General features: G+C 41.4%; 1 protein-coding gene across 3 annotated transcripts in view; it reads right to left on the minus strand.

Annotated features, from left to right (window-relative positions):
• The window catches only part of ATXN7 (ataxin 7), a 102,845-nt gene that overhangs the window by 46,750 nt on the left and 31,019 nt on the right, over positions 1 to 25,076 (minus strand). For all 3 annotated transcript variants that reach the window (XM_028719498.2, XM_028719497.2, XM_028719499.2), the window contains 3 exons: positions 24,255 to 24,551; positions 22,853 to 22,921; positions 6,213 to 6,317 (listed from right to left, as the gene is read on the minus strand). In XM_028719498.2, coding sequence (XP_028575331.2) covers positions 6,213 to 6,317; positions 22,853 to 22,921; positions 24,255 to 24,540 — 460 coding nt within the window. In that variant the 5' untranslated portion in view covers positions 24,541 to 24,551. The remainder of the gene's footprint in view (positions 1 to 6,212; positions 6,318 to 22,852; positions 22,922 to 24,254; positions 24,552 to 25,076) is intronic.

Below are 25,076 nucleotides of genomic sequence, written 5' to 3' on the forward strand. Positions count from 1 at the left end.
TTCGAATCCCCGCAGCAGGGTGCGCTCCCGTTGCTCGGTCCCAGCGCCTGCCAACCTAGCAGTTCGAAAGCACCCCCAGGTGCAAGTAGATAAATAGGGACCGCTTACTGGCAGGAAGGTAAACGGCGTTTCTGTGTGCTGCGCTGGCTCGCCAGATGCAGCTTTGTCACGCTGGCCACGTGACCTGGAAGTGTCTCCGGACAGCGCTGGCCCCTGGCCTCTTAAGTGAGATGGGCGCACAACCCCAGAGTCTGTCAAGACTGGCCCGTACGGGCAGGGCTACCTTTACCTTTTATAAATCCAACTATGCTTTTTTAGCAAACTCTCTCTCACTTTTTTGGCTCAATTCAAGCATCTCACCATGCCAGAACATGGTTAAGGAAGCTTAACTGTAGTTTTCCATAATGTCCAGTTCAAAGGAACTATCTATACAGTAGTTACAAAATCCCACAAAACTATCATTTTTAATATTTGTAGGCATTCTAACATTTCCTCCCTCCCATGTCTCATAAAACTTGATTGGTTTTTATAACATGTCTCACTTGGCAGTTCTAAGAACTTTGCCATTTCCATCAATGGTTATAAACCTGCCTTGGTCTCAGTCATGGATATAAATTAGATTTCATGAAAATTCTCTCTTTCAAAAGCGTTACACTTGTATTAAAATACACTTAAAGCTACCAAAACAATCAATTGACTACCACTTCACTTCTTTCAAATAACAACAACAAAAGCTGACTCAATCCTCAGGTGGCACAATGGGTCAGTGAGTCTGGCTGTTAACTGGAAAGCTGGTGGTTCGAGGCTACCTAAGGACAGCCATTGGCAGGAATTCTGCATTGCAGGGATGGACTAGATGACTCTCAGGGTCCCTTTTATCTCTACAATTCTATGATTCCATTATTGTTTTGCAGAACCTCCTTACTCATACTTTATTTTAATTAGTGACTGTCTATGGAAAAACTGAAATGCCACTATACATTTACAGATGGCAAGATTTCTGGATTGTATTTATAAACACTTTACTGAAACCAGCCTTAAAGTAATGCTAATTATATATTTACAATAAAAATAATAAAAATAAAAAATTGTCCAGTAGCACCTTATAGACCAACTAAGTTTGTTCTGGTATAAGCTTTCGTGTGCATGCACACTTCTTCAGATACACTGAAGCAGAAGTCACCAGACACTTCTTCAGATACACTGAAGCAGAAGTCACCAGACTTCTGTCGTTAACAGTTGCCAACAGGTTTACCATACCCATTGAGCCTTATATATAGTGGGAAGGTGGGGTGGGGTAGTAGGAGATGGGTGATTGGCTCAATGGGTATGGTAAACCTGTTGGCAACTGTTAACGACTGCAATTAGTCCTACAGGAAATATATATATATATATATACAGGAAATATATATATATATATATATATATATATATATATATATATATGCAGGTTTTGGTGTCCTCGGGTGTCTTCCCGTGTAAAAGTTGGGGTGTCTAGGCGACGTTTCGACGAGGTCTCACTCGTCATCTTCAGGCTGGTGCTTTCGGCTTCTTGTTACTGGAACAGAGCAGGATCTCAGTGTTTGAGTTCCTATAAATACTGTGGGGAGGTGTGGTGTATAGCCTCCAATGTTCTGGGCAGAGAGGAAGTTCCCAGGCTAGTGTGCCTTTTCTTCTTTTGTTCCTTAATTGCTTGAGGGATATCTTGAGTGATTTCTTGAGTGATATCCTGAGTACCACTTAGGTGGGTCATTAGGTGTGGATTAGTTGCTAAAGCCTTTGTGTCTTGACCTCTTGAACTTTGTGAAGAGTTTTTCTGAGAAGAAGCCAGTGCACTTAGTTGTGCTCTGGCTTGGCTTCGTGTATAGGGGCGAGCTGTGGTTTTGTGGCCTGTGCCAGCCAGTTCTGTGTAGGGATTGCAGAGGGGTGCAGCATCCGGAGGTGCCACCATGGTTTGGCTACTGGATGGTGTCTGTAATTTATCTGTGGAGAGGGTCTGGGTTTGGGTCTGGTGTGGTTGATTGGTGATAGCGTTCTGTGTGCCTCTGGATCTGGTGTCAGTTTTTGTGGGGAGGGCTAATTTCCAGATGTCTGGCAAGCGGGATGTGTCGTCACGCTTGTTCATGTTGTGAGGGTGTTTCTCTATCTCGATGGCTTCCATGATTATTCTCTTGTGGTGATGTTCCATGTTAGAGAGCAATTTGGAATCTGCAAAATTAATTTCGTGTCCTGTTTCTTTCATGTGTTGGAAAAGAGAGGAAGTTTTTTCTTCTTTTTTGACGGCATTCTTGTGTTCTGCGATACGTGCATTTATTCGTCTGTTTGTTTGTCCAATGTACGTTGCTGGGCAGACTTTGCAGGGTATTTCATAGACCCCTTGGTTTTCCAACTGGATTTTATCCTTGGGGTTTCTGAGGATATTGGCTATTTTTTGGTTGGCGCAAAAGGCTGTTTTGATATTGTGTTTATGGAGGATTTTGCTAATTTTATCTGTAGTGCCCTTGATATAAGGAAGGAGGGCCATGCCATTGTTTTCTTCTGTGTCTTGGTTTTTGGGGGGTGTTTCTTTTTGGATTAGCTTCGTAACCCTGTTTTGCTGGTATCCATTGGCAATTAACACATTTGAGAGATTCTGTAACTCAGTTGTCAAGTGGTCTTTGTCAGCCAGGCGTTTGGTTCTGGAGATGAGAGTTTTGGCTACGGAGTTTATTTGTGCAGGGTGGTGGTGTGATTGTGCATGTAAGTAGCGGTTGGTGTGTGTTTTTTTCCGGTAGATAGTGTGTCCTAGGGAGCCATCAGGTTTTTTGTAGACTAGGACGTCAAGGAAGGGAAGTTGGTTGTTGGCTTCTATTTCCATAGTGAATTGTATTTTGGGGTGTAGGCTGTTGAGATGTGTGAGGAAGCTGTCCAGTTTTTCCTTCCCGTGTGGCCAAATTACAAAGGTGTCGTCAACATATCTGAGCCAAAGTTTGGGTTTGTGTTCTGACTTGTCTAAAGCATTGGTTTCAAAGTGTTCCATGTACAGGTTTGCGATGACCGGTGAGAGGGGTGATCCCATAGGTGCTCCTTCTATCTGTTTGTATCTTTGTCCATTGTGGATGAAGTACGTGTTGGTTAGGCAGTGGTTGGTCAGGTCCAAGATGTATTCGGGGGGATTGTATTTGTTTTGAATGGCTGTCAAGGCTTCATTAATGGGCACTTGTGTGAAGAGAGATACAACATCGAAGCTCACAAGTAGGTCATTGGGATGTAGGTTTTGCTTCTTTATTGTTTCTATGAACTGGAAGGAGTTTGGAACGTGTGAAGAGATGGATTCTGCATAGGGCTGAAGTTGCTTGGCGAGAAATTTAGCGAGATTTTGTAGAGGTGAGCCTATGGAGCTGACTATTGGTCTGAGTGGTGTTCCTTCTTTGTGTATCTTGGGGAGGCCGTAGAGTTTGGGGCATCTGGATGATTTTTCTCTGGGGATGATTCTTAGCTGGATTTCTTCACTGATAGGAGAGGCTTTTATTTTGGATTTGGTGGTTTTTTCCAGATAGGTGGTGGGATCTGTTTTTATAGGTTGGTAGGTAGGGTCTTGGAGTAGATTTGATAGTTTTGCTTGGTAGTCCGATGTGTTCATGACAACAGTGGCATTACCTTTGTCTGCTGGGAGAATGATTATGTTGTTGTCTTTCCTCAGGTTGGTGAGTGCTTTCTGTTCTTCTTTGTATATATATATATAGATAGATAGATAGATAGATATATAGATATATATAGATATATATAGATATATAGATATATAGATATATATAGATAGATAGATAGATATAGATATAGATATAGATATAGATTCCCACTATATATAAGGGTCTGATGACTTCTGATTCAGTGTATCTGAAGAAGTGTGCATGCACACGAAAGCTTATAACAGGAAAAAACTTAGTCGGTCTCTGAGGTCCAGCACCGAGGGCCTTCTGGCGGTTCCCTCACTGCGAGAAGCCAAGTTACAGGGAACCAGGCAGAGGGCCTTCTCGGTAGTGGCACCCTCCCTGTGGAACGCCCTCCCACCAGATGTCAAAGAGAACAACAACTACCAGACTTTTAGAAGACATCTGAAGGCAGCCCTGTTTAGGGAAGCTTTTAATGTTTGATGTATCACAGTATTTTAATATTCTTTTGGAAGCCGCCCAGAGTGGCTGGGGAAGCCCAGCCAGATGGGCGGGGTATAAATTTATTATTATTATTATTATTATTATTATTATTATTATTATTATTATTATTATTATGCTACTGGACAATTTTTTATTGTCCAGTATATATTTTTTTTTATTTCAACTGCGTCAGACCAACACTACCTTAATATATATTTACAAATTGCAAACTCAAGATGAAAGCTAGTAACTGCTCAAAGTAACAAGTAGAAACCCTTCATTTTATTAGCATATGCCCTAAAATGCAAAGTGTAAATTCCACTTAAGGATAAGTAAGAGCTGACTATGCATAGTTGCTGGCTACAGGCTACAGTGGGGAGGAAAGCCATGTCCTTTAATATCAGACAAAAAGAAAGGGGGGATATGGGAGAATGGGGGGAAGCTATGGTGCATTTATTTTCATGTTCCTTATAGCTTCTGGAAATTTGGTTTAAAATTACTGACATTTTCTGTGAGTTAGTTTGACCTCACCCTTGGAGGTGCACTCCATTGTCTCTTGAGACAGAGGGATGCCAACAAGATATCCCACATACTAAAATGGGAATTAGAGGAGATGAAAATGGACTTAAACAACAAACTCTCTTAGAAGGGAACAGAAAACTCGGCCACAAGGCAAACTTCCATCACCAGAATGTTATCCGAAGTAATGAAAAATGTGAATGTGAACAAATTCGCACAAATTACAAATTGGATCCCAGCTACAATAGTTCTCACTGAAATTTTCATTAGTGGCTCCATGTGCTTTTGCTTGCCCCAATAAATTTCATTATTTTCTTTTTAAACATTATTTTAAATTTAAACAGTTGGCCTTGTTCTATTTCCAAAAGGTAACAACTCAATTAATTTCAGTGGGTCTACTCTGCATTGGATTTAAATCAGATGCAATCCTGAGTGTTTATCGACCCTATGGACAGCATTTTATTTCCTCACCATAAATAATCTGTTAATACCAACACGTCCAAATCAGAACTCACATAAAATTCACTACCACTATATCTAGTATCAATACACTCTATTCTGCAATACATATGAACTATGATGGTGAGCCACCCATCTAACAGGGTTGCCCCAGCCACTCTGGGTGGTTTCCAACAAATTAAAACATCCAGACACATACGCTCTGCTTCTAACATGTTCAAGTTTAGCATTTTCTGAATTTTTGCATCATTGCTGCAATTGTATAACTGGTTTCAAATGAGACAGGCCAGATTCTCCTTATTTTACAGCAGGAAAAAGGTCTTAGTGGAGGTAATATATGGTCACCTTTAAGGCCAATTCACATACCCCAAAAAGTAACTAATGTAAAGAACATTTTTAGTCTTGTGTAAAAGCTATATGAGAGTAAACTCTAGGTTCTGTATACGAGATAGCATCAACTCAACTCTTTTTCTTCTGTATCTTTCTCTTCTGTTTTCCTTATTTATAATGCTGTTCAAATCTCTGTATGTTTAAGAAATATTTGCAAACCTAATAAACAATATTTCAAAAATTATAAAATAAAACATGGGCTATAAATTATGCCATTTAAAAAATTTAACATGGGGGAAATGCAGAGAATACTTCACAAAACGGTGCCCTAAAACACATACCTGGACTTGTTTCGATTAATGTCTGCAGGAGATTTTGTGGATATTTAGGTTATAATTAGAAAAATCTTAATAATTGTTCATAAAGGAAACAGTTATAAGAAGTAAATAAAGAGGCCAAATACAGGATAAAGGAAGTCTTTTAGCTGGTTGTTTGTTATGTTCACTGTATGTTATGTTCACGTTTAATGAAGGTGGATTTGTGTATTGGGGTGGGGGACTTGTGTTAGGTTGTAAATAAAATTCCAATAACATAACAATAAAAAATTAACATGAAAGTGCAATCATATGCACAATTCATATTTGTACAATATTTACATAATGCCATGAGCAACATCGGCTGGAAAGATCACAAAGAGGGATAATCTAAAATTGCCAGGCTTAATCCTGATTTTACCTCACCCTAATGATTAAAAAATGGTTCAGTACTTACCATAATGTGATTGAAATGCCTGTGGTTTTACGACCTGATTACAGTGGTTACACATCACCAAATAGAAATCATCATGAGCTGGGCATAGGCCAAATATTGGCATATCTAAAATAAAAAGACAAAGGGTATGTCTCACAAGTATTCAAAATGGTGGTACAACAATTTATATAAAATAACCATGTAATGTTGCTGTAGGTGAATCACTGAGACGAAGTTTCAAAAGCTACATGTGGGAGTGGAGAAATGAATAGTTACAGAATTAAGTATTACAACATATCTACTTCAGAGTGAACACAAAAATAGCTTATTGACAGTCATTATCTATAGGTACTTGAATACAGAATTGAGTTTATACTACTTTAAGAAGAGCATTAGAAACTAGAAAGAGCACATAAATATTTTTTTTTTCTAAATTGCATGCAGGTTGGGAAAAGTTATTACTCAAAGGCATAGGAATTTAACTGCTAGCAAATATTTCCTAGCAAACATGCATACGATCAGACTGCATACATTTTAAAGGCATAGCTTTAACTAGACAGCGTTATGTATCAAGTAGTTCTATTTAATAGGATATTATATCCCAGCCATCTGGTACCACAGACCTAGAAAACACTTGCAAAAGGGAGTGAAAAAAAACTGAGCAGGAAACTTGGCTGTACAATGACATTTGGACAAAATAATAAACCTTACATGTAGGCTACTATTATAATAGACTGCTAAATTGGAATAGTGTTTCTATATTATCCTCCCTGACTACAAACAGAGGTAATATGCTAGAAAATCACCTTCAAAATGGCTTCCTGCTATGTTAATGAACTAGTGGGCTCATCCCCACTTTCACACCTGCAAGAAGATCAGAAGTCTCGGCTTTTAAACAAGCCACTGTTTGCTGGCGTCCTGGGGAGGTCACTTCCGTGCTGCTAACACAGTGGTTTGACTTCACCCCCAGAAGTGCACTCCATTGCTCTCTCGAGACAAACAGATGCCAGTAACAGCAGTTTGCCACAGTGTAAGAACTTGGGGAAACTGTGATTACTGAATAAGCCAGGATCTGAAACCAGGCTCTGAATCTGGTTTGCTCTCACAAAGTAGAGTTTGAACGTCCCTTGCTTCTTCCTTGCAGGTACAAAAGATGAAAGGGGTGAGGCTGTGAGACTGAGCCTAAGCCTGAGGCAGGAAACCATGGTTTCCAGTTATGTTTGAATCAGGTCTGTAAGTTCAAAGCACAGGCTGCCCTGGCACTAAATATACCAATCAATATCATTTTAATCTGGATAGCAGGCTGTACTCAGCAATTAAAACAGTTTTAAGAGATACATAATGGACAGCTAAATCATATTTCTTCAGTTTGCAAGACAGCCTATGCAATAAGGGCCAATCATTATCAGTTTTGTAACAACAGCTTAGCTTTTCTACAGAACATCATAAAGTACATTCCGTGGCAGAATGACATTTATAACTACCATTGTATGGACAAAGAACAAACAAAACACACAGTCAACGAGTCTGGACGATGGTAAAACCTCCAAGCATATCTCTTTAGGAGGTAGAAAACTATTTTCTCACTCACAGCATATCACTTATTGATGCAAGGAATCTGCAACCGAATACTTGAGCAAAGGTTCATAGCCAGATCAGTCACAATGCCTCAAACAAGTGGACCGTGTCCACCCTGCTACTACATTCATGTAGAGAACAAGATCTTATGAATGGGTTGCCATTCTGAAAATTTATTGCCTGGTTATTTAAAAACACTTGGAATGGTGTTGGAGTACCATGGAAACTGCTTGTTTACAAGTATAGCATAGTTTAACCGTAAACAACATGAAAATCACTTGCCTTGATTCTTAAAATTTATTTTTTAATTCTTATTTAAAACAAAGTTGCACTTCATTTTGACATTTCCAATCTCAAGTATTGAAACTACAGTGGTGCCCTGCAAGACGAATGCCTCACAAGACGAAAAACCCGCAAGACCAAAGGGTTTTCCATTGCGGAGGCGCTTCGCAAGACGAATTTCCCTATGGGCTTGCTTCGCAAGACGAAAACGTCTTGCGAGTCTCGCCATTTCCCCCTGCTCCCCCCCTTTTTCAAAGCCGCTAAGCCGTTAATAGCCTTTTAACAGCTTAGCCGCTAAGCCTTTAATAGCCGCTAAGCCACTAAATCGCTAATAGCGCTAATCCTCTTAGCCGCTAATGGGGTTGCTTCGCAAGACGAAAAAACCGCTAGACGAAGAGAATCGCGGAATGGATTCTTTTCGTCTTGCAAGGCACCACTGTATTTTGGAAATGTGTATCAGGTGGCTTCCTGTGTTGCTAAAATGTATTATGCTAGCCTCCACAGCACTCAATCAAATTTTAACCTTCGTGACTTACTGTAAGCAATGAATTATTTGAGCACATCAGTTTATGTAATTTTTATACCATTAATCTCAACCCTTTCAGTCATGGGACCAACCTATAACCTCCCCCTTTCCCCCCTACATATTTGTATGGTGGTAGTGCTTTGGTTGCAACCCACCTTGGATTAGGCCGTGAACCTGAGGGTGCCAATCCAACATCTGAAAATCAATGCTTTATGCCCCTTGTGGGAGCTTAATCCTGGAGTCCTAAATGAGATTATGGGTTCCTTTGTCTGGTGGCCAAAATTTGCAATACCAAGAAAAGCAGCAAATGGTAAATTTCTTGGGTAGCATCTAATGGTTGCATGAGTGCTATGCAATTTATGCAAGTGACTGCTCTCTTTCCCTCCTCTGGTCCCCGTAGCCCCCCGAACCAACCAAAAACTCTGTCCAGAGTGACACTCCTCCAAACAGTGGGGGCTGTGTCATACAGGGTTGCAATGGGAAGGCAGAGTTCCCTGAAACTGAGCACGGGGATCTTGTGTCAGCAGAGCTCCCAATGGAGTAAGATCCCTCTGCCCAATTTCAGGCAAATACACCGCCTCCACACACACACTGCGGTGGTATATGACAAAGGCCCCACTGTTCATGTCATGTGGGGGTGGCAAACCCACTAGAAAGCTTAACAGAGGGAAAGGCCCCAACCACTAGCCAAAGAGCCACCAACTGCTATTCAAGAAAGAACACTGACTATTTCAGGCTAGACATTAAATACCCACAGATAATTTCTTCTGGCCTTGAAAAATGAATCTCCCTCTACTTTTTCCTTTACCGTGGTACCTCGGGTTACAGACACTTCAGGTTACAGACTCCACTAACCCAGAAATAGTACCTTGGGTTAAGAACTTTACTTCAGGTTGAGAACAGAAATCGCACGACGACAGCGGGGCAGCAGCAGGAGGCCCCATTAGCTAAAGTGGTACCTCAGGTTAAGAACAGTTTCAGGTTAAGAATGGACCTCCAGAACAAATTAAGTTCTTAACCTGAGGTACCACTGTATTTCCCTTCTCTCTATCTTTTTTGTTACGATTGTGTATTCTGTTCCCCGCCTACCACTGAATCCTGATATGCTCTGAACCACAGTTTCCCCTAATTTTGATGTAAAGATAAACTATGGGTAATTAATCCTGAAAAAGTCTTCAGTTGCAGTATGTGCAGAAGCGAAAGAGCTGGACAAGGGTAGAGGTGAGATTTTTGCTTATGTCCAAACCAGGCCTTATTTCACTTTCAATTCACTTTTAATTTAAATATCAACTTTCTATATTGCTGTACAAAAGGCAGTTTGTGCTAGCTTAGGGGGCGGGTGGGTAATGTATTGTAAAACTACCCTGAAATAATAAGGTGTGGTATATAAATCCCCCCAAACCCCTTTGCTTTCATCTATTTATGCTACCAACCAATACAAATACCAAGACAATTACATTATATAAGAACAAAAAGTTCAGCAGTGAATAAACATTCTAAATGCCAGCCTAGAAAATCTGTTGCCTGCTATCTAAAATCTGCAATGAAAGCAGTTTAGGCAAGTCTCTAAGGAAGTGAATTTCATGGGTTATATGGCCAGTAGGTTAAACATGGGGCATGATGCCTCTGAGTCTTACTCTTAAATTTAGGATGGATTGAAATCAAGAAAAAATTACTTGAAGTCACATTTCCCACTATACAATTCATACATTTCCTAAGTAACAGTACACATTAACTGCCATATATTAAAACACACCAGTCTGAAACTAAAGAAAGCCTTTATGGTACCTAGGGGCATAATCCAAAACATATTGTCATACACCCATGCGCCATTGGCACTGCATAAATATTTTTCCTAAGAGACAAGAGGAATAATTGAGAAATTAGTAGATTTCCAATTAGGATTACTGCATATATCCTAAGGGCCACAGTAACAGAGGTCCATCAAACCTGTGGACCTGTGTGCAAGTACTGCTCTCCAACTCCACTGCTCTATCTGGAGATAGAGACAGGCACTCTAGGGAGCCTTAGCACCCAAATGGACAGGCCCAGCCCCTTTCTCTCGACAGCTTAAAATGAGGGCTTGGGCTTGTTTTGGTCTTGGCATGCAAGGTCCCATCACCTCCACCGTCCCGCACCAAAAGAAGTCAGCCCCAGCTTCACTTTTCAGAGTGATGTTTGTTTTTAGCACTTGCCTGACCAGTGCTCTGAGCATCCCCACAACTGAGTGTCAAAGTGTTTAGGAAACCTGTTGAAACTGCTGTCAATCAATTACATCTGCTAACTCCAGATAGACTTCTAAGATAATACTGAAGAATCCTTCTCTATACCACAAAAGTTAGGAAGAAATCAACTTATATTCAAACGAACAACAAAACCATTCAGCTATTCTGTAGATTAATAATGTTACATAAACTGCTGCAATGCATTGCCTACTCTAGAATTCACATTTTAAAAGGCTGAGTATTTCTATTCATATACTTTCAGGATTCCAATAAAACATTCAGTGTATTTGCCTGACCAATTGTCTCAAGAAGAGAAAGTATCCTACTGCAAATACGTCCAAGAAGACAACTGATCGATACGATAACACATGTATGATAAGTAACACAAGAATACCAAGACTTCAAAAAAATATGCAATATAAAAGATAGCAGATCTCATGAGTTAGCATACATGTGTTATCATATTGATCAGTTACCTTTCTGAAATTCAGAAGGCAATGCTGGTACAGAAGATTATACAAACGTGAAATTTAAATGCGTTAAAATTAGTTAAAATGAAATAAAACAGAATGCAGCAATTATATTAATCACTATATTAAAGCCAGAACTAATGAGAACTCACATATCTAAAAGGAGAATGTAGGGAGCTCTAGAATCAGTTGTGTGGTATAGAAAATATTTCATACTATTTCTCCATAGAAAAAACCCACTTTTAGAAACGCATTGTTTCAAAACACTGATTAGTAACATGATAGATGAACCCAGTATGAGTTAAACTGAGCAGCTGGAATAGAGATAATTTATTTGTTTGTTTGAACCAGGCGTGAGAACTCAGAGGCTTAGAGAGAGAATGTGTCAGAAAGAAAATGAACTGATATTAACATATACGTACGTGTGTGTGTAACTTTGTATCAATGTAACATTTTTATCTGTAACTGTATTTTTGTAATATTTTGTTTAAGGAGAGAAAATGGGAGGTCTTTCCATCAGGCAAGAATAAATGCTTAGTGTTATGATGATTTCCAGCCACTGTTCTTCAAGCATGTAAAATCAGTAACTATTCAGTAATTAATTCAATCTCTCTTTTTCTCCTTCCTGCCTGGAGTGGAGTCCCTAAGACAGCTGGATGGAGTCTTGTAAGCCTCCTTCCAGTAACTCCTGCAGCCAAGCTGGTGCCAAATGTACTGCTCTGCTTTCCCTAGGACTACATCAGTGTGGCTGAGAGGGGAGTCGTGTCACCTGGGCAGCCCAGAACCTCCATACACACTGCCCAGGCTTGCACTCCCAGGGAAGTCACTTTGGTGCTCTTATTGAAGCAAAAAGAAGACTGGAGGCAGCAGTTACAAGTTACCAGTCTCTGCAGCCACATCAGGTGCTGAGATTCTCCAGCAGTTTGACTTCACCCTGGAGGCACACTCCACTGTCTCCCAAGACAGCTGGATGCCAACATTAGCATGTGCTATTGAACTGACGTGTTTGAAACTTTTACAAGCATTCCAATCAAAATAATCTCCAATGGTTTCCAGTTTGGATCTGGCATATGCTAGAAGGCAATGTCTGCATATATACCATGCAGTTTGGACCATACTGTTTACAAGCACTTTTGTCTTACACCACAGGTTTTCAGCTCATGTCTGCACAAACTGTAGTGCAGCCTACAGGGTGTTTTTTCCTTCTAACAATAATCACTGCAGTCAAACTTGTCTGGCTAGTCCTATCAAGCTGTCACACAAGGCAACATTTCAGGTGCCTCTCATTTCAAAATTGTTTGCCAAGCCTTAGTCCCATGAACCTGGATTCTTTGGGACAGGTTCTTAAGGAGTTCCAGAAAGTATTCCTTATTATCTGCACTGTATCCATTTGTAGCTATTATTTTATTTAATAACTTTATGTGTTCCCATTCAATATGCAACATGTTAAAATAATTTAAAACCACACAAAATAGCAAGACTATACACAAATGATATTAGCAATGTGAACCATAGTCCACTATTAATACACTATAGTTTAATAAAACATTGTTTAGCATTTTGTGTGAACCAGGCCATTATGGAGACCTACTTGTATGATTTGTCGTTAACATGTGATTTGTTGTTAACATCTTTAAATAACAATTTTTATTAGTTTTCAGTTTATACATCTCAAAATAAACATTTTACATAATGCCATGTAACATTTGACTTCCTCCCTTCCCTTTTCATGCTTCATTTTACTTATATATCATTCCTGCATATTTTACTATAACCAATCTAATCATTTCTCCATTTAACATCCTTCAAATATTTACCATACTGTTGAATTTATCTAAATGCTACCAGCAATTATATTCTAAATATTCCACTCCTCTTTGAATAAAGATTCTTCTTGCTCTTTTATTCTATAGGTTAAAGTAAACAAATTCTATCATCTTAAATTTCCAATCTTCCTTATCAGGGATCTCACTCACTTTCCATCTTCGCGCTAGCAAAATTCGAGCTGCTGTGGTTGTGTACATAAACTTTTTTTCTCACAACTGGGAACTTCAGACTTAAGTATTCCTAACAAAAAGGCCTCAGGTTTTTTTGGGGGGAATGTTGTTTTAAACATTTTTTAAACTCATTGTAGATCATTTCCTCATAGCCTTTAACCTTTTAAACCACCCTGAGACCTCTGGGTATAGGGCGGTATATAAGTACATATGGAAAAATGTTCCTTCCGTTTCTCTGCATTACCAGCACAGATCTGATCCAACTTGGTACATCTTGACCAACCTACTCACTATTAAATGCCATCTATGCATCATTTTCATACAAGTCTCTTTTAAAGTAAAGGTAAAGGTACCCCTGCCCGTACGGGCCAGTCTTGCCAGACTCTAGGGTTGTGCGCCCATCTCACTTAAGAGGCCGGGGGCCAGCGCTGTCCGGAGACACTTCCGGGTCACGTGGCCAGCGTGACATCGCTGCTCTGGCGAGCCAGAGCCGCACACGGAAATGCCGTTTACCTTCCCGCTAGTAAGCGGTCCCCATTTATCTACTTGCACCTGGAGGTGCTTTCGAACTGCTAGGTTGGCAGGCGCTGGGACCGAGCAACGGGAGCGCACCCCGCCGCGGGGATTCGAACCGCCGACCTTTCGATCGGCAAGCCCTAGGCACTGAGGCTTTTACCCACAGCGCCACCCGCGTCCCTCTTTTAAAGTATAACATGCAGTAAATTTCAAATCATTCCTCCAGCATTTCTCCCAGAGGTTTAGGTCTATGTTATGCCCTATATCTATTGCCCAGTGTGTCACTGAAGCTTTTACTAACTCAATTTTTTGTTCCCCTTCTAATAAAAATTATACGTTTTTGACAATTTATCCTTATTCCATAATAATTCTCTTTCAAACTGAGCTTTGATCTGGAAACCCATTTTTTAAAAAAATCTAATTTAAACATTTCATATATTTGATGATACTGTAACCAATGTGTAATTTGGCTCCTTACTTCTTCCATTGGTTTCAATTGAGGTTCACTCCCTGCAAATTCCAACAGATCTGTATGTAGCCCATTGTCTATCCATGTTAATTCTCTTGATTGTGAGTCTTTTCTACATTTATTTACTTCTCCAAACTTTTTAAATTCATCTAAAACCTTGGGAATGCTTACATTAGGTTGTTCCACATTAGGTTTACATTAGGTTGTTAGGGCCATGTCATCCGCAAAAGCCTTTAATTTATAAGTTCTTCACCATGGGTAGGCAAACTAAGGCGCGGGGGCTGAATCCGGCCCAATCGCCTTCTCAATCCGGCCTGTGGACGGTTCGGGAATCAGCGTGTTTTTACATGAGTAGAATGTGTCCTTTTATTTAAAATGCATCTCTGGGTTATTTGTGGGGCATAGGAATTCGTTCTTCCTTTCCTTTTCAAAATATAGTCCGGCCCCACACAAGGTCTGAGGGACAGTGGAAAAGTTTGCTGACCCCTGTTCTACACCCTACAATTCCTTGTGATCAATGGGCTGCAATATATACAAGAAAATCTAAAAGGACTTCCCCATTCACTTCAACGGAGAGGACAGCTTTAGGTGAACAGTGCTGGATCTCGTAATGAAAAGCAATGCCACTTGAGCAGGAATTCCTTGTGTTTGCCAGGTTTAAAATGTGGCTCTGGACTGTAGCATCAATATTACTACTGTACAAAAATAACCTGTACTGAGGGTGAAATACTTCAAGCCATTACCTGAATACTTTGACTGAAGACATGCTGTTACTACAGATTTAGATAGCATTATTTGCATCTATGCAGAATTCTTCCAGCATCCCAGCTGCTTCAGGTCACCATCTCTACCCTGCTACCCTCTGCCAATTGGACACTCTGTTCGTTCGTTCGTTCTTGTTCAAGGACTAGCTTTGTTCTCGTTAATTTGTGACAAGCAAATCTAAGTAAGAGGCTCCACGCTTTGTGTTTAGATCAGATCCTTTTCTAAGAATTTCAAGTGCAAAGCAGAGCAAAGTGACAGACTGGCACGCCTGTTAAAAAGGTCACATATAACCTTTGGACTGCTGGATGCTCATAGAGTAGACAACTACTAGCAGTTTAATATGTGAACCCGAAACGTTGAAGAAAATTTCACCATCTGCATGCAGTTGGTAGGTGCCAATATACAGCTGATTGACTTATTCTATGTTGGATGGGTGGGAATTGGTTTCTTCATGCTACTTGTTAGGCAATTAATTAAATAATAATAATCAAAAAATGCCTTTGATAAACAGTATTTTGATAAGCAGCTCCTGACATGACAGCAAAGTTGTCTAGCAGGCTAGAGTGAGCTAGAGTGTCCTGGCAACTCCAAGTGTTCCAAGTCATGTTCCAATTTCTTAAAAACTATGAAAGCAATATGTTATCTTCTGGAATCAGAGCTTTATGAAGCCACTTCTTTTCCTCCTGCAAATGTGTTGATTGTGTTGAAAAATGATAGGAAAGCAGAAAAAAAAGAATTCTGACCTAGAGGTTCCAAGGTCCAATTTTGTGAGCAGTGTTGCCAAACAGGGATCACTTATTGACACTTAACTATACATATATTTTGAAAATACATGTGAGTGTTTAGACCCTGCCTTTAATTCCTCACTTGCTGCTGCTATTTTAAGCAATCTCCCCTGAGAACCCTCAACTCTAATGAAAGAACGCAATACCTTGCAATGTTTCTGCCCCATGTTAGAGCAGCACCAAAATACACTGCCAACACTTTCTAGCTAAAGTGGAAAACATGCTTGCTGGAACCATCCTGTTTCTAATCAGAACGTGATTTCAAGGAAGGTAGTATTGACATAGCTGAAGACCTTTTACACATTTATCTTTTTAATGTAAAAAAATGTTGAAGGTAAGGCTGAAAATATAAGAGAAAGATATATAATCTGTTATATCATTTAAATGAAAACTTACAAACCCACCAGCTGTTTGTACTGCACCAAGGGCCACATCAGCATGATTTTACTGAAAGGAAACATCTTTCCCCAGTTCAGAAAAATCTGTCAAATTAATCTGTTAAAACAGAAAGTGAAAGCTGCCAAAATCCTCCCTGCAGTAGCACCACAGGTGAAGCTGTAGCTTGATCTTATGCTGAACATCCATGTTTATGTTTACCAGAACATCCAAATTGGGCCACTGTAATTAGAGTGGGCGAGACCCAATCTAGTTTTGGCCAATAAAATAATATCTTATCTGTACTGGTAAGCAAACAGTCTATCTTATGGGACAATGATGCTCTAAACGTCCAGCCAGAAAAATGATTCACTGTGCACCAATTTTAATTTCCCAATATTGTTTCTCATAAAAAGGAAACTGCAATATGTTTTTTATAAATTACAGAACTGTAACAATCTAGTCTCAAGATGCTCATAGCATGGTGAAAAAATCTAGTATTTAAGAATTGGTTCAAACTACTAAGACACCAGGGATGCTAAAAAAAAAAAATCATATGGTGATATTAAAGGTAAAGGTAAAGGTACCCCTGCCCGTACGGGCCAGTCTTGACAGACTCTGGGGTTGTGCGCCCATCTCACTCAAGAGGCCGGGGGCCAGCGCTGTCCAAGGACACTTCCGGGTCACATGGCCAGCGTGACAAAGCTGCAGCACACGGAAACGCCGTTTACCTTCCCGCCAGTAAGCGGTCCCTATTTATCTACTTGCACCCGGGGGTGCTTTCAAACTGCTAGGTTGGCAGGTGCTGGGACCGAGCAGCGGGAGCGCACCCCGCCGCGGGGATTCGAACCGCCGACCTTTCGATCGGCAAGCCCTAGGCGCTGAGGCTTTTAACCACAGCGCCACCCGCGTCCCATGGTGATATTAAGAATAGACAAAACAAGAAAACACAAGTCACCAAACTGCCAAAGGATTTTTAAAGGAAAAACAAAGAAAAAGTTATGTCTACTACTTTTTTGTTTGCAGGTTGGTTCAGTGCGCTCTCTCTCTCTCTCTCTTACTGTTCAATGATTTTTCAAAAACCAAACTGGAAAATCATTTAGGAAAAAGCAAAGAAGGTAAAAAAGGCTGGGCACTTTTGAGAGAATATGATTGCCATAATCAATGGGTATTCCAATACCACAAGAGAGAAACTAAACACCACAGGACATGAAAAATGTAAACAGATACTCCACAATTAAAATAAAGAAGTTCAAGTCTCCAAATTAGTTATAATCAAAGAAATGTAAGGTATAGTCCAGTTATGCTAGAAACTGACAAGGTGAAGCATAGATGAGGGCCTACTAATTTAACTTTGACATGAATTATAACAAACCATGAAAATCATAGTAATCAACCACCATGACAAGTCAATCTGCTTTCATTCTTTAGACAAAGTTAACTGCAGCTGGTAAGGAGACCGCAGTGGACATGGGATACATCAGTTAGGATGACAACAAAGCTCTGCACAATATTTCCTCAGTAAAACTAGAGAAATTTGGCCAGCAAAAACTACAATAAATTCAAAATCATTAATAGTAGGCAAACGATTTTAAAGACACATTTAAACTCCTCTGAAAATTATTTAATTGTCTGAAGTGGAATCTGTTGTTAAAGCAATTATATGCATTAAAGCTTCTCATAAACCCAGTTTCCTACATGTACTGTAGCATCAGGGACAGTTCCCTGGCCAGAGCTCAGACATATGTACAAACTTCTGTAAAATTATATACCCAATGAACATGAGCACAATGAAGGACCCATTCATTCAAGCGAGCGGTCTTCCCACACACCACATGTGACTATGTACTCATTCATGAATGTATCAAATCCCCCTTTTAAAATCTTCTAAGCTAGTGGTCATCACCACATGTTGTGACAGACAATTCCACAAATTAATTGTTGTGTGAAGTAGTTCTCCCCCTTTGTCAATCCTAAATCACTAATCATTTTTATTGGATATATAGTTCTAGTATTTTGAGGGGGATAAAAACATTCATATGATATGTAAGCGATGATCATTCCCCCTGCCACATTATTCAACTTTCTTCTAACCTAGAAAGCGCCATTCCCTAATAATTTTGGTTGCCCCTTTTTAGCAAATTTGTACATTTTAGCTGTACATTTATTTATTTTTGAAAAGCAATAAAATAACTGTGCACAGTACAGTGGTACCTCGGGTTACAGACGCTTCAGGTTACAGACTCCGCTAACCCAGAAATAGTACCTCGGGTTAAGAACTTTGCTTCAGGATGAGAACAGAAATTGTGCAGTGGTGGCACAGTGGGAGGCCCCATTAGCTAAAGTGGTGCTTCAGGTTAAGAACAGTTTCAGGTTAAGAATGGCTCTCCAGAACGAATTAAGTACTTAACCTGAGGTACCACTGTATTCCAAGTGTAGCCACATTACAATCCTGACAGTTTACTGCATGTAAACTGCAGTACTGCATGTATATTATTCAGACAATCCTTACAACAACCCAGCAAGGCAGTTCAGTCCCCTGCACCTTGGGCATCATACTGCCTCTCCTGGTATGCCCCATGGAGGACCTTACAGTCTGCAAATAACAACACCCTGAAGATTCTGGGCCCCAGGGAGATTAGACTGGCCTCGACCAGAGCCAGGGCCTTTTCGGCCATGGCCCCGGCCTGGTGGAACGCTCTCTCACAAGAGACCAGGGCCCTGTGAGATTTGACATCCTTCCACAGGGTCTGCAAGACAGAGCTGTTCCGCCAGACCTTTGGTCAGGGTTCAGTCTGACTCTTTGTATAAGAATAAGCACAAAGCAGGTCTCCCAGCCCGCTCACAGGTCCTTATCATATCAGTGGAAACAGTTGGTCCTGGTGAGTATTAACCACTTTCAATTTTAGGATTGTCATTTGTCCAGTTTTAATTTTAATTTATTTGAATTAATTTTGGGATGCATTTTAATCAATTGATTGCTTGTTTTTATGCATATTGTATTATTCATATGATGTTAGCCGCTATGAGCCCGGCTCTGGCTGGGGAGGGCGGGGTATAAATTATTATTATTATTATTATTATTATTATTATGAAGCTGAGGTTGACAGGCAAGGACTTTCCTAAGACCACCTTGCGAATGTAGCAGAAATTAATTCTTAAGCAGTGAATACAACTCACACTGTTAGATTCCACACTAAACCAGGAATAAAATAACTAGGATGCTCACCCCGCTCTGGCTGCTCCCGGCAACCTAAACGTTAATATATTTCCCACAGGGCTCTGTATGTTTATGGGCAGGGATATGTGTCTCTTCTATATCCCAAGTAAGCCAAATGAAATTAATCACACAGTTAACAATTCATTCCTGAAGAAAATGTTTAAGATAACTTTCATAAAAAACCAGAAGCCTTTTTTACTAGGGTTAACAGGAGATGAAAAACCAAAAGATTTAAAAAGACTATTTATGTATTCGACAACAGCCGCAAGAATGCTACTCGCCCAGAAGTGGAAGGAAGAGAAAGTTCCAACCAAAGAAGAGTGGATAACCAAGATGACGAACTATGCCGAAATGTAAAGATGACCGTGAAGATCAGGCACCAATATGATAAAAAATTTAGTCAAGAGTGGAATAAAATTATAGAATATCTTAAAGACGGCTGTAGATACTTAAAAACGTTAGGAGGATTGTGATAACACTTATAATGTAATATGATTTAAGGTAAAAAAAGGAGATAAAATGAATTAGGTAAGGTACCCCTGCCCGTACGGGCCAGTCTTGCCAGACTCTAGGGTTGTGCGCCCATCTCACTCAAGAGGCCGGGGGCCAGCGCTGTCCGGAGACACTTCCGGGTCACGTGGCCAGCGTGACATCGCTGCTCTGGCAAGCCAGAGCCGCACACGGAAATGCAGTTTACCTTCCCGCTTGTAAGCAGTCCCTATTTATCTACTTGCACCCGGGGGTGCTTTCGAACTGCTAGGTTGGCAGGCGCTGGGACCGAACGACAGGAGTGCACCCCGCCGCAGGGATTCGAACCGCCGACCTTTCGATTGGCAAGCCCTAGGCGCTGAGGCTTTTACCCACAGCGCCACCTGCGTCCTCTAAAATGAATTAGAAAAATGTAATTAGATGCAAAAATAGGGGGAAATTGGAAACTGGAAGTGGGGGTTGGGGAAGTTTGAAGGCTCTAAGTAATCCCAGAAGTGTAGAAATTGAAAATGATGTGAATGTCTAAGAATATCGTTTTAAAAATGGGGGGGGGGGCATTTTTAAAAAACACACACACTCAATTCATTCCAACACAAGTTCTGCAGAATCAAGGCCAGTGCCTTGACACAATGTGAGCACATACACAGGAACAATATATACACTTTTAAAAGTATGAATTGTGTCTGGATGGTAACTTTGAAATAATGCCAAATTTGGGGAGGCGTGGTTTAGAAGTTTTAGCAGCAATCTAGTTTCCCAGTCCTGAACAACCAAAGCTATTTTGTCACTCTACTGTGAAAACACAACAAAGCCACAGTATACCAATAGCTAGATTCTGTGCAAATTACATGGGTTTGTATTAACAACTGTTTTGTGCATACACAATTACTACTTAACACTGTAGAGCAGCTGCAGTAGTAGGCAACTTCCTTGTTTTAATATATTCTCAACTCTGAGGCCTCAGCTGTGCTGCTAGGGATGATGGGAGTTGTAGTCCAAAATATCTGGAGGACACCAGGCTGGTGCAAGCCCAGGCTGCTCCTTGTGGGTTTGCCAAGGAGCACCAGAGATTCAAAGGGCAAGAAGAAAAACTTATGTAAAATGGAGGACTGTTGGTTCTTGGCTTCTTTCAAGTTATCCATATATCCCCAATGATTACTATATTTACTTATTTTTTTTAATTCATTAATGTACAGTGGTACCTTCAGTGGTACCTTCATTCCGGAGGTCCATTCTTAATCTGAAACTGTTCTTAACCTGAAGCACCACTTTAGCTAATGGGGCCTCCTGCTACCGCCGTGCCGCCGGAGCACGATTTCTGTTCTCATCCTGAAGCAAAATTCTTAACCTGAGGTACTATTTCTGGGTGATTTCTGAGGTACTATTTCTGGGTTAGCAGAGTCTGTAACCTGAAGCGTATGTAACCCGAGGTACCACTGTACCCTCAGGGCAAGAAGGTTTTTGAGAATTCTTATAGACAGTTTGAGGAGGGAGAGGCCACCTTAGCTGGACCACTGGGAGCTAGATGATGGACAGTTCTCCAGTCTATTCTGTCTCCTCTCTCCCCAATATAGGTATGTTGTGGGTTGGAGAACCAATAGCACATGGACTAGCAAATTTTGTGCTGTTGATTTGAACACTGAATTAGTTCTCCAAGTACTGCTGCTGCACATCTCCCTCACCCCGATTCATTTAAGTGGCCTTGTATAGGTTCCAACTTGATTCTGTGAAGTTTTTTTTAGCTGAGATACGAGTTTTCTGATAGTTAAATCTAGCTTTATTGATCAAATACATATTTTCTATTTTAAAAAAATGAGTGTTCTTTTAAATTAGCACTCCTGACTAAGCGGTCCTTGCAAAGTAAAACATTTCTGAAACTAATCACAATTGCCCTTCCAGCATAACACACCGCAGAATTACTTAACACGTCCGAAAACTATTTTAGTACTCAAAATGTACTAACAACTGTAACCCTGATCAAAGTACTAAGTGTGATCTCAAGATGGACAATTAAATCTGGAACAAGCAAAAGAGATATTACTACTGTTGTGATGGACATTAATTACCCTTATGGAGACCTGATTTGCATTCAATGCAGAGCCAAACCATAGCTTAACAACAAGCAAGCATGCAGGTTCTCAGAGAGAATATTGCGGCCACTTTGCTCCTGCTCCAATCCTGTTTGTACCATGCTCCTGTAAAGTTAAGCTACAGTTTGGCTTTGTGTTATAACTGAACCAAGACTCATGGTTTATTTCGCTCCTGACAAAACATGAGCTACAGCCAAAGTTTGTTCTATGGTTTACTGCTCATGGTTAAATCTGCTCCCACGCCAAAGCCCAGGTTCAGGTATAACACTAAGCCGAACTGCAACTTGGCTGATAGCAGCACAGTAGTATCAGGCCTAGAAGGGGAACAAAGCAGCCACACTCTTTTCCCTGGGAGCCCACACATCTGCTTGTTCATACTAAGACACATTACACTGGCTTAGTGTTACATGTGAACTCTAGGCCATAAACTGGGTAAATGCACGTACTGGCCTCAACGAAGAGGTAAAATTTCTAATAATACCCTCAACAATCATGCCCTAGAAAAATCAATCCTGAAACTGACCAGAGGGGAAGTGACCCTGGACTTAAGTATATCCTAAATGATATCCTAATATCCTAAATGATATTAATGACTTAGTGAGAGATACAAGCATTGCTAAACTGATGGGAAACAGAGACCATGTTATCAAATTCAACACATATGCATCAGTAAAACAGCCAATAAATAAAGGGAAAATATGATAATGGTTTTAGACAAAAACTAGCCACTGGACCAAGCTTACAAGAACCTCAAAATATTAATTTCAGGTTTTATACAGATTTGGCTTGCAAACATAGGCCTTTGCAAGACCCTACATCTGCCCATTTCACTGACTAGTCTATGAATGGAAAGACCTTTTCACGTCAGACTCACCTTCTCTACAGAGTCGCATCGCTTCTCGGTTTTTCCCATATTCCTTGAAATTTTCTTCCAAGGTTGCTCCTATGTGGCAAACAAAAATAAGAACTTCAGTTTAAGGAGTCCTTGTGGAATGGTGACTATGGAGCAAATGACATGCTAGACACTGTTTTTGCCAATGTTAATAAGAAACATTTGTTCCAAGGATAGCTATAAAATATATTTGCTGCAAAAGTATACAACACATCCTTTCCCCTCATCTCACATAAGCAAGGTAGCTAGAAAGGGGTGAATTCATTAGATAGACAAAACAGAAGTAAGGTAGAAAAAACAGCTCCAATCACAGACACCTACTTAAACATAGTACATACAGTAGCACCTCAGTTTAAGAACAACCCTATTTACAAACTATTCAGTATACGAACTCTGCAAAACCAGAAGTAGTGTTCCGGTTAGCGAACTTTACCTTCGTCTACGAATGGAAGCCAAACGGTGGAAGGGCACCTGCAGCGGGAGGCCTCTTTAGGGAAAGCGAACCTCGGTTTAAGAACGGACTTCCGGAACAGATTAAGTTCGTAAACCAAGGTACTTAACTTCTCACCATCAGATATAAGTCACCATTGCAGCAAGTCCCTAAACATAAAAGCTGAATGCACTACAACCTCAAAAGATCCATACATATCATTTGATAGATAGATGGGTTGCATGCACCTGTATATATTTATTTGGAAACACTTCCCATGTGACCATTTTTATTCGCAGGCAGACGATGTAAGTCAGTCCCCCAAATACCTTATTAGTCATGGGAATGACTTGTAGGAACACACAAGTGAGCACATATTGTAAGATGTAAAAAAGCAAAAAGCACATCGATTAGCAGTTATTGTACAGTTATTATATTAAACAACTTTAAATATTCAGAATAATGCCTTCCTAACAGAGAGTGGTAAACACATTAAAGTCTTTTGCTTGATGTGGCTTTTGTGTTCCAGCTCAAAGCACCTGTAAACAAAAACTGCAACTTAGGAATGGGCCTAGCAGAGACAAAATACCTGGAAGCATGCAGCTGCTCTCTTGGTTACTCAGGTAAATGAGAAGCAGAAGATACCCTAAATCTGCTCTCAGTTGAGGAAGCATACCTATACCTAAGGATTGGAGAGCAGCCTGTCACAGGCACACTAAGGATTACCCACATGCAGATAAACCTCGGAGAGCGGCAGGGTGGAGTTGGCTCCGGGTGAAACCTGGCTCTTCCTGGCCAATCACCGCAACTCCCCACCTATCTCCGAGCCTGGGACAGATTCCGGGGACAAGAGGAAGGCTGGAGCGCCTCCCCCGCAGGCGACCAGCTGGGTTAACCCCTTGGCTGCCGGGCCGGACCCCTCTCCTGTCCTTCCCTCCCCCATCCACCTCTCACCGTCGTTCCCGTGAAGTTTAGCAGCATCGACCCAATGGCTCCAGGGCTGCCCCAGCATCGCCTCCGGGCTGGGCAAGGACTTGCGCTCCCCGACCGTCGCCATTGCCGCGCTGGTGGCTGGGGTCGTGCTCGCGGCAGCAGTGCTGGCGGGGCCGGGGCCGATCTCGCCTCCGCCTCCTCCTCCTCCGCCGCCGCCTCCGTGCCGGGGCCGCCGCTGCTGCCTGCTGGCCGCCGCCGCCGCTCTGCGTTGCTCCCCTCTGACGTCAGCCACGGCCCGCGCCGACATTCTTTCCGCTGCTACAATGTAACGAGAAAAGTCATCAGGCTCTTTAAGGTGGCGCCGCCGCTTAAGGAAGCTCCGGCAGAATTCCCCTCTCGCCAGGCGGAACCGGGGCTGCCGCTACGGGCGCAAGGCTGGCAGGGGCAGAAGCGGCACCAGCAAGAGGCCTCGCGCCGCCTTTGTTTCCAGTTTCCCATTAACCCGCCGCTGCAGGTTCATAATCATCGGCCCGGGGAAGCGAACCAGTGGGCTTTTCTTTCCCCCCGCTGCAGCTATTATGGAAAAGGCGAGGAAGCGCGACGACCAGCACGATCGCCGTCATCGGGGATCCCGAGGCGACAGCCGGGATCGCGAGGCGCTTCCCTCCAGCAGCCCAATGCGAGACCCGCAGGGCGCCGGTTCCGAGGGCGCCATGGAAGCGGCCTAAAGCTGGACCGCGCGGCCCCGCGAACTCCAGAAACTTCAGCGAAAGGAAGTCGGTTAATTTTAGGAGTCTCGCAAAGCTCCGCGCATATTATCCCAGTCGGGCCCCCGCCCCGCCG

The sequence above is a fragment of the Podarcis muralis genome, chromosome 2 (assembly GCF_964188315.1).
Source record: "Podarcis muralis chromosome 2, rPodMur119.hap1.1, whole genome shotgun sequence".
In the NCBI taxonomy this organism is placed as follows: Eukaryota; Metazoa; Chordata; class Lepidosauria; order Squamata; family Lacertidae; genus Podarcis; species Podarcis muralis.